The sequence below is a fragment of the Galeopterus variegatus genome, unplaced genomic scaffold, assembly GCF_000696425.1.
Source record: "Galeopterus variegatus unplaced genomic scaffold, G_variegatus-3.0.2 Scaffold4458, whole genome shotgun sequence".
NCBI classification, from domain to species: Eukaryota; Metazoa; Chordata; class Mammalia; order Dermoptera; family Cynocephalidae; genus Galeopterus; species Galeopterus variegatus.
This window is the reverse complement of record NW_007730569.1, coordinates 31,618-41,564: the sequence shown is the minus strand read 5'-3', so window position 1 is coordinate 41,564 and position 9,947 is coordinate 31,618. Positions and strand designations below refer to the sequence as shown.

General features: G+C 45.6%; 1 protein-coding gene across 3 annotated transcripts in view; it reads left to right on the top strand.

The window, feature by feature from the left end:
* CYTH1 (cytohesin 1) overlaps window positions 1-9,947 on the top strand; it is a 36,322-nt gene that overhangs the window by 9,299 nt on the left and 17,076 nt on the right. For all 3 annotated transcript variants that reach the window (XM_008587585.1, XM_008587584.1, XM_008587583.1), the window contains exons 2-7: window positions 2,378-2,460; window positions 3,825-3,889; window positions 7,894-7,960; window positions 8,268-8,386; window positions 8,710-8,790; window positions 9,688-9,800. In XM_008587585.1, coding sequence (XP_008585807.1) covers window positions 7,901-7,960; window positions 8,268-8,386; window positions 8,710-8,790; window positions 9,688-9,800 — 373 coding nt within the window. In that variant the 5' untranslated portion in view covers window positions 2,378-2,460; window positions 3,825-3,889; window positions 7,894-7,900. The remainder of the gene's footprint in view (window positions 1-2,377; window positions 2,461-3,824; window positions 3,890-7,893; window positions 7,961-8,267; window positions 8,387-8,709; window positions 8,791-9,687; window positions 9,801-9,947) is intronic.

Sequence of the window (9,947 nt, the reverse complement as noted above, 5' to 3'; positions counted from 1 at the left end):
CTGAGGGTTGCGATCCGTTGCCGGACACGGAAAAAAGACAAAAGACAAAAAAAAAAGAAACTCATCCATGATCTGATTAAGCCAGGTCTGTAGCTTCAAAATCAAATCCCAGTTATGGATTCCCACCATGGAATAACTGTTTTTAAAAAATGAACTGTTGCCTCAAAATTTTAAAACAATGTTGTAGTAGAATGAACATTTGTCTTCTAGTTTGTTAAAGGGAACTTCTAGTCTTCATGGGCTAGAAATTCTGATTTGTGAAGCCCAGAAAAATCAGAACGAGCTCGCTTAAGCTCTAGAATGGGGCGTGCACCCGTGGAGGTCGTGCTGTTTTCTGAGTGGTTTTCGCTTTAACCAGAGGTGACTTGTTACTTGTCTTTCTCCTGAAGCAGCTGTTGGAATAATCACCCCCAAGTCCTCAGGGCGCAGTTTGAGGCCTGCTCTTAGGCAGATGGCCTGGGTTGGATTTAGGTGGTCTGCTGGAATCTTCAGAGTGACTGTCTCCTCCAGCCTCTTAAGTTAGAGGAGTGTTTTTTTACACTGCAGGACTCCGTGCATTAGGTGGGCTCCGAAGTCAGTTTGGTGGACTACAGCCACTGTTAAGAAAACTAACAGTGAAATCACAGAGAATGTCAATGCATTTCACATGGTAAAGTATTATATTTGACACGTGTGTGGGGAGATGGGGTTGTGACATAAAATGCATCTCTTGTGAATCTTGGAGAAGTCTAAGCAATGCTTTTCTAGAGGAGGGTAGGGAAAATCTGGGTGAAAAATCACCTTTTCTGATGTGGCTAGTTAACCTGTGCTGTAAGCTTCGTTGTGGTCTATTGTTTCTACCCCCTTTTGTTGTCTTAAGTGATTTTTATGAAATATTTGGGGAAAGTAACTGCTCCCTGAATGTAGTAGATTAAGTTTCCGTGCCATGGGCAGAGTCTGTGTGTCCTAGCTATGCTCTCGGGCAGAGTCTGTGTGTCCTAGCTGTGCTCTCAAGCAGAGGCGTTGCTCCAACTTTGTGCTGTCCCGCAGAGATGTATGAGCCACAAATGCAGTTTTACTACCTAGTAGCCCCTGTGAGATCAATTAAAATGGTATTTTATTTTCTGAGTTATTATTTTATCAATGCGAAATCAACACGAAATATTGTTCATGAAATATTTTACTTATTGTAGACAGTCTGGTGTGTACCCTGTATGTACAGCACATCTCAAACTGGACTGTCCCTTCTTTGAGTGCTCAGTGTCGCACGGGACTCGGGCCCACCCTGTCGTACAGTGCAGCCCCAGCTCACACACCCCCTGAGAGGATGGAAGGACCTGCATATTCCCCTTCCCATGGAGGGAACAGGAGCCAGGGCTTTTGAGCTCCTTCTAAGCACCAGGGCAGGGTTCGAGGCACTTGAGTTACTCTATTTTACTTCGTCCTCACAGCAGCCCTGCGAAGTGAGTGATGGCATGTCCACTTTGTGGATGACAAAACGTGGCCCCAGTAGGCTAAGTAGCTTGTCTGCAGTGACCTGCTTTGGTCTGCAGCAGGTTGGAGCTCGGCTTGTACCCGGCTTGCCTGAGTCTCGCTTGTTCTTCCCTTTTGCCCACGTGGCCTCCCACAGCCCTCTCAGAAGGGTCATCTGAGAGGGCGGCTGTCCCCAGCCTTTGTGTGTACAGGCAAGGGTGACCAAGTCACTGGAGGACCGCAGGAGCGTTTTGTGGGGAGGACTGTGTTGGGAATTAAGTAACTCACTTCTGATGATAAGAGCGCATGTAAAAACATTATTCAAGGAACATAGGAGGGTATGAAGCAGGAGAGAGTCCCGTAATCCCAGTCCCCAGGGTTAGTTCTGTTTTCGGTTTGGTGTGTGTCCTTCTATGTTTTCTTCTCTGTGCACACACAGTCTCCCCCTTTCCCTTTTCCCAGAAATGGCCCAAAACTATTCGTTGATGCCGCTTTGCACCTTGCCTCCCCTACCCTGGGGTTGTGGGCATCTTTCCATGTTGGAGTTGGGCTTAGGTAAGGTGGTGCGTGCCGTTTTGGAGCACAAGGAGCCGGGGCCTGGAGAGACTGATTGCACGGTGGCCAGGGCCGGGCAGGCTGCTGGGACTCAGCCTCTTCCGTGCGCAGTGGCCTGCCTTACCTCCCCATCCCCCCCCCATTTTCCTTCTGAGGCTCGTTTCTCAGAGCTTTTCCGTGTGACTTCAGGTCCTGCCTTCCTTTGGTGAAACTGTTGAGCACTGGAGCCAGTGCTGTTCCCTGTGGGGTCACTTGGGAGACTGGCTCCCTGCTGCTTTCCCGGCATCTTTCTCCTCATGTGATCTGTGGGTTTTACTTTCTTTTTGGTGTGATAGAAGCTTTCTTGGTAACATTTCTCTCTACGTTACAGTTCCCAGTGACCTGACTGCAGAGGAGCGTCAAGAATTGGAGAACATCCGGCGGAGGAAGCAGGAGCTGCTAGCTGACATCCAGGTAGGGGGCCGTGTCCAGGTAGGGGCCAAATGCAGGTCAGGGGCTCGTGTCTAGGTAGGGGGCATCGCGGTGCTTCTCCGATGTGAAACCAGGAGTGACCTGTTCTGTTTGTGCGGAAGGGTGTCCTTTACAGGGCGTCTTCTCAAGACGTTCTGACCTGCTCTCAGTACCGCTCTGATAACTGCCTTATGCTTTACAGGTGAGAAAATAGACTCTCAGTGAGGTTCAGTGGTTTGTAAAGGTTCACGCAGCCGGCCAGTGGTCAGAGCTGCAGTGACCCCAAGGTCTCCTGTCACCTGAGCCAAGTTCTCACTGCTCTGTTTCCCAGCGCCGAGTGGAGTACGGGCGAGGAGAGGCGGTCAGATCTCCGGCGTCAGGTCCAGGTCGTGGCTCTGCCACTTGTGAGCTGAGTAATTCGAGATAAGGGAGTTTGGTTCTTTGAACTTCAGTTTCCTCACCTGTAAGATAAGAAGGAAAACACCTACTTCACAGGTGCTTGTAGGGATTAAATGAGCTAATGTTTATAAAGGACTTTGTGTAATTTCTGTTCTATAGAGATAGTCAGTCATAGCAATTTTATTGTTTTTCCTAGTTCCTTTACTTAACTGCCACACTTTGTGGAAAGTAAGCCAGTCAAAGAAGCATTAGTTGGAGTTTTATAGCCTTGCAGTGGCAAATGTTCTAGAACTCTTTATGAAACATCGGGAGTGGGTAAACGAGGGGACTTGGCATGCTCAGCTTGGTTTGTATGTATCCTGATAGTTTGCCCTGATTCTTTGTTCCCCTTTCACGGGCAGTGCTGGGAAAGCTGAGCAGTTCTCCACTCAAGCCCCCTTCACTGTGAGCAGCCCCTCATACCGAGGGCGTGCTGGAGCAGGGAAGGCAGTTGTGGGCCCACCGTGAGTCGGATCAGGTGTGCCCTGTGCCATCCGCCTGGGCATTTGGGTAGAAGACTGTCCTGTGCATCTTCCAGCACACTTGTGTTAGAGGCAGCAGATTTGTTCTGAAAGACTGTAGTGAGGCAGCCATTCGGTGGAATATACATTTTTTACGTAGTATATATGCCGTAAACTTGTTTCCTAGACTATAAACTCTCTGAGGTCAGGAGCTCAATAAAAAGACACTGTATCTTTTTCTACCTTTATAGTCCCCTAGGGGGCTTACTATCTGGTAGGAGCTCGGTAAGTGTTTGTTGAATAAATGAATTTTCCTAATCCACTTTTTTGGATTTTTTTGGTCTTATTCTATTTCATTTTGCTTTTTTTTATTTTGTTTTTAGTTGGAGGGAGTTAGATGAGCTTTCAGCAGTTTTACTTTGGTCTGTATCTTCCTCTCGTGGTAATTCTGGACTGTCTGTTTTGTAGAGGCTGAAGGATGAGATAGCAGAGGTGGCCAATGAAATTGAGAACCTGGGGTCCACAGAAGAACGGTGAGTCTGCCCTGCTGCAGGTGGTCGTGGTGGTAGTGGTAGCTGCTCAGAGCACCCATGAAATTGAGAACCTGGGGTCCACAGAAGCACGAGCGGGGTGTGGTAGCTGCTCAAAGCACCCAGCCCTTCATCGAGCTTATGTGGCACATGCAGGGGACAGTGAGGCTTCTGTCCTGTTTCTAGCAAGCACATACATACCCACACTTTCTGCCTCCAGCCTTCACTGCAAGGGCTATTGAATATAGGAGCCTTTTACATTGTTTGAAAGATTGAACTAGAGAACCTCAAAGGTCCCAGAAAGCCTCGAACTCCTCTTAAATTTTTGTGTCAACTACTGTCTCTTCCCCTCTGTTGTCCACTGTGTTTGTATCTTAAGGTTTCTCTTTTTCCTTTGTGTAAAGGGAAAGCTTAATGAATGCCACTAGTGTAATTTCAGAAGGCCTGGAGTACCCACTTATGTCTGGGTATAATTGCAAGCTATTTGTGCCTTCCTAATGCTTAAGCAAAGACAGTGTAGAAATGAAATTACAGTGTAAAGTGACAAGGACCATTTGTGTTCTTTTAATTTCATGAAATTATGTGAAATGTTAGTGACTTTTGAGAGTTTAGTTTTGAATAGGGTTCCCAGACCATTTTCTAACTGCTTAATGCAATGAACAGGCTGTTTCCAGCTCACTCTGTGTCTGTATTTTTCTAAGCCTAAAGTCTCCCTGTCTGGCTTCGTAAGACCATTTGATTTGTTATTTTACACTCATGCAGTCATGCCATTAGGGATCAGTGAAGCTGCTTGCTCCTCGGAAAGCAGCCAGGTCATCACTTCCAGTCTCTGTATTGTCAGTTTGGTGTTTTGGGTTACAGCTTTCTTACTCTCCATTTAAGAAAATTGTAGCTTAAAAGAAATGGACAAATTGGAGTTCATCAAAATGTAAAAGTTCTAGGCCGACCCTGTGGCTCACTCAGGAGAGTGCGGCGCTGGGAGCGCAGCAGCGCTCCCGCCGTGGGTTCGGATCCTATATAGGGATGGCCGGTGCGCTCACTGGCTGAGCGCAGTGTGGACGACACCAAGCCAAGGGTTGCAATCCCCTTACCGGTCACAAAAAAAAAAAAAAGTAAAAGTTCTGCTCTTATAAAAGGTAACTGTTAAAAGAAAGAAATAGACAAGCCACAGACTAGGAGAAAACATTTGCCATGCAAATATCATTTAAAGTAGCCAAAAACTGGAAATACCCTACATATCTACCGACAGGTGAAGGGATAAATAAGTAAAAGTTCTGCTCTTATAAAAGGTAACTGTTAAAAGAAAGAAATAGACAAGCCACAGACTAGGAGAAAACATTTGCCATGCAAATATCTGAAAAATGACTTGTATCCAGAATATACATTCCATTTAATAATAAAAAAAGACAACCCAAATAAAAAATGGGCAAAACCTTGAATGGGCACTTTACAGAAGAAGCTATATTTTTAATAGACACATGAAAAATGGTCAACATCGTTTGTCATAAGGGGATGAAACTTACAACTGCCATGAGGTGCCACTTCACACCCCCTAGGATGGCCAAAGTTTAAAAGACAGGAGGCGCCTCACGTTGGCGAGTGCTGGTGAGAATAAGGTGGTACAACCATTTGGGAAAACAGTTTGGCAGTTTCTTATGATGTTAAATATATGCTCATACTGTGACCCAGCAACTCAACTGCTAGGTATTTAGTCAAGAAAAGTGAAAACATATCCAGAAGTAGACTTGTATGAGAATACTTACGTCATTCTCATTTAAAGTAGCCAAAAACTGGAAATACCCTACATATCTACCGACAGGTGAAGGGATAAACAGCTTGAGAAAATAGAATATTATCACTATTAGTTTTAGCTGTTTGGTCAATAAGTTTATTGTCTTTATCTGTAAAGTCCTCATGGAAGACTGTTGTTCGGGTTAATTTTCAAAAGTAGAATATGCTCAGCAGTGTAGAGGATTGAATTACTAACACACAGAGACATGGATGAACCTCACAAACACTGTGCCGAGTATAAGCCACACGCAGTGTATGCTTCCGTTCAGGGGGTTCTGCAGCAGATAAAACTAAGCTGTGATGATGGAAATCCTAGCATTGGCTGCCTCTGAGGGGATCGGGGTGGAGTGCCCAACTAGGAAGAGACATGGGGAAACTTGCAGGGACAAAGGGAGGATTCCACATTAGCAGTGGCGGTGACAGGGGTCATACACTTGTCAGAACACGTTGGGCTGTACACTTACGATGTGCGCATTTTGTTGAATGTAAATTACACCTCATTTCTAAAAATGGGGAAAAAAAGCTTTTCCCTGATTATAAAGAAATACCTGCTTACTGCAGAAAATTGGTAAAATACAGAAACGTATGGGGAAAACAAATTCCCCATAATACACATCCGAGAGAAGACCATGATTAACATTTTGGTATCTCCACACATGTCCGGAATTTGGCTGTTCCTTTTGGCTTGATTGATTATTCCCTGTGTGTTATTATAGAACACCAAGGCAAGGAAGACACAAGGAACATGCACGATTAGGCACCTAAAATACTCAGCGAATTTAGAAAGACTTGTAACCTCCCCTCATCAGCTGCATCTGAAGCTGTGAGTCAGGGAGTGGTAATTAGGTGATTTTTTAAAATTTTTTAATCTGGAACTTAAAATGGTTTTCCAGCATTGAAAGGCCTGACAGGAGTTATCTTGCAGATCCCCGAGAAACTGTTTAGGTAGTTCTAGGACTCAGTGTGGAGGTGTTCCTCAGACAGGTGTTCCATTCGTTCTGGTTTTTCCGCCAGAGAGTGCTCATGTTGTTAATCAAAGACCTGATGCCAGCACGTTGCGGAAATGAAATCAAGTTGAAGCAACACACTCACATACTGCAGGATTTAAAACTTTCTGAAGTTTATGCACGTCAGTGAGCCAAGGTGACACAGCAGTGTGACGTAGCTGTTTTGCTTTGGATACCCTGGCTGGGCGCTGAACCCATCTGGAGAACAGACGAGCCTCTTAGAGAAGCGGCTGCCTGGGCCCAAGCGGGGCCTGCAGGGTCTCGGTGCTGGGTCGAAGTGAGCCCCAGCTCATGAAATTAGCACGCCATCTGCTAGCGTTCCAGCAGTCAGGTGGCAGGGATCTGGGAGTGTGCGTACTGGTGGCCACAGGCAAGGCTTCAGCGAGGCACAGAAGCTGAGCACTGTCAGCCGTCTTGAACCTGTAGGTGCCTCTGGAGCTGCCACCCGACTCTTACTGGAAATCAGAAAACAGGCTTTTCTTTGTGGTATTTGTTTGGAAATACTGCTCAAAGTAATCTTTCTGGATTTAGAAAAAATGATTATAGACTACCATTTAAACAGGGATTTCTAGATATCTGGTCACAACCCCTCTTCCTAGCTGACATTAAACTGTACCTTCCATCTGTGACTTTGTTCCTGAAGGAAACAGTTCGCGAGGGATCCCTGCCCATCCTATGCCTGATGTTCTGATACTACGCAGGGTCTTCAGGTGTTTCTTCCAGAACCTCCAACACTGAGGAGTACATTCCCCTCTCCATGTGGTTAAGCCAGAGAAGACATTTGTTCCTCAAAGCGAGAACATTTTATGATTTTATTTCTGAGCAATTTTTTTGCTCCCTGAAATTATGAAGTTACTGTTCTCACCGATGGCAGTGGTGTACGACCTTGGGTGCAGACCAGAATTACTGGAGGAGGTTTTAAAAATGCACTTAAAATCGGTTTATTATATGCTAAGTAAATTCTACCTTGATAAAGTTTTTAAAAAGAATCATGTTAAAAAAGAAAACCAGTGATCTGGGGTGGAAGATTAGCAAGAGCCAGGGTCATGTTTCAGAGGACCTTACACAGATCAGTCATGCCTGGTGCTTTCTTGCAGAGATCTTGCAAAACCTCCCATAAATCAGTGGATGCATGTGGGAACTATATTAGTCTTTCAAAACCTCCCAGTTCCCTGAAGTACTAAAATGGCTGTGGTGGTTGTTTTACAGGAAAAACATGCAGAGAAACAAACAGGTTGCCGTGGGCAGGAAGAAATTCAATATGGACCCTAAAAAGGTAAGTGGGAGGGAGCAGAAGTAGCCCATGGCCCTTAAGAGGGGGTTTCTGCACAGGGCTCAGGAAGAACCCAAAGATGAGCTTTTTCCCCGTGCGTTACCGTTTATGCCACCATTTTATAGACAGATGTCATGTGGTGGCCCTGTTCCCAGACCATAAGTCCCCCCGACCCTGTGTGTCACTCAGCAACATTTATTAGACACTCTGGGTCCAGTGCACCCACACCCGATTCTTCCTCTGCCCTGTCCCCTTCTTTCTAGCTGTTTCTGGGCTAAGCCTCTCTGGCATCTTTGGTGTCTTTTTCTAGGGGATCCAGTTCTTGATAGAGAACGATCTGCTGAAGAACACTTGTGAAGACATTGCCCAGTTCTTGTACAAGGGTGAAGGGCTCAACAAAACCGCCATTGGCGACTACCTGGGGGAGAGGTAAGACCTCAAGGATGCACATGTGCTGGAGAAGCTGGTCAGGAACTGTGTGATTTTGTTCTAAGACAGCAGTAGCCACATGGCATTGAGGGGCAGCTGTTATGGGGAACTTAGCTGGTCTGACCTGGTGGCATGGGGGCATTGTGCTTGTTTAGCCGGGAAACAGACCTAGACAGGCTTCTTCCTGACCCTGTGTATGTGGACGGCCACGTGTTGCAGGACTCAGTGGGGAGATGCTGCCTGATGGGGATTGGGAGGGTCTAGGATCTCCGTGTCAGTGTCTGACTTCCACTTTCTCCTGTGTTTTCTATCTTTCTTGATAGAGATGAGTTTAACATCCAGGTTCTTCATGCGTTTGTGGAGCTGCATGAGTTCACTGATCTCAACCTGGTCCAGGCTCTGCGGTGAGTATTCTCCAGGCAAGCCCCTTGGAAGGTGTGCGAGGCAGGTCTTTGACCTTGTGTTGGTTCTGAGTCACATTCTATTGAAAGGACATGTTTAGGGAATTATTTTGAATTATCTTGAGGTATTTTGAAAGAAAGCAATCGATTGGCCTGTGATTGAAAATGATTGGATGGGCCAGGGAAGTTAAATGATGGGACATGTCTTGAAAGCCAATTCTGTAAAGCTCTTCTTGGGTTTTACATTTGAAGTTTTGGAAATTGATGAATACTTACATTTTGAAATCTTTTCTAATGTTCAGTTTAGAAAACCCTTTAAATTCCTGCCCTAGAATGGGTAGTTGTGCATTTCATTTCGTTCTAGAAAGAAAAAAATAAAGTTATTTTTTAGTTTTCTACTAAATCTAATACCTTGTGCCGTCTGAGAAATTGTCATTCTGTATTTTCACTGCTGTAGGTGTAAATAATAGCATCATATTTTGCACTGTCATTTAGATAAGATGAAAATAATCCAGAATTGAACCTGTTAGCCACGGGTCTTTTTGACATAAGGGATCGGTTTGAATGCTTTGATAAGAATATCTCCTCTTTTCCTGCTATCCTGTTTTCTGGAAATTGGAGTTTATTTAAAATGAGCATTATCTATATTTCAGTCTGTGTATTCTTTTGAATACAAAAGTCTTAATTGTTCGTTTTTCCCTCAGTCCTTTACCTTGGGTTAAGATAGTGGCAATGCAGAATGGTAAGCTTGCACCTGTTCAGAGCTGCCGTAACAGAGCACTGGAGCCCGGCAGGCGTTCCTTTACCCTTTAATATCAGAAATCACTGGCAGCTTAACAGTTCACAGAGAAACAAATCGTCGCCCTAAGTTCTGGAACCCACCCTGTCTTCACCACTCAGGCAGTTCCTGTGGAGCTTCCGGCTACCCGGAGAGGCCCAGAAGATTGACCGGATGATGGAGGCGTTTGCCCAGCGATACTGTCAGTGCAATAACGGAATGTTCCAGTCCACGGGTAAACCAGTCAGCTCACCCCAGTTACAATGGCATTGCACACTAGGCCCCTTTCTTGGCACTGGATACTTTCTCAAACACAAGGGCTGAGGGCCGGCCCGGTGGCGCACTGGATAGTGCGCCGCTTGGGAAGCGCGGCGGCACTCCC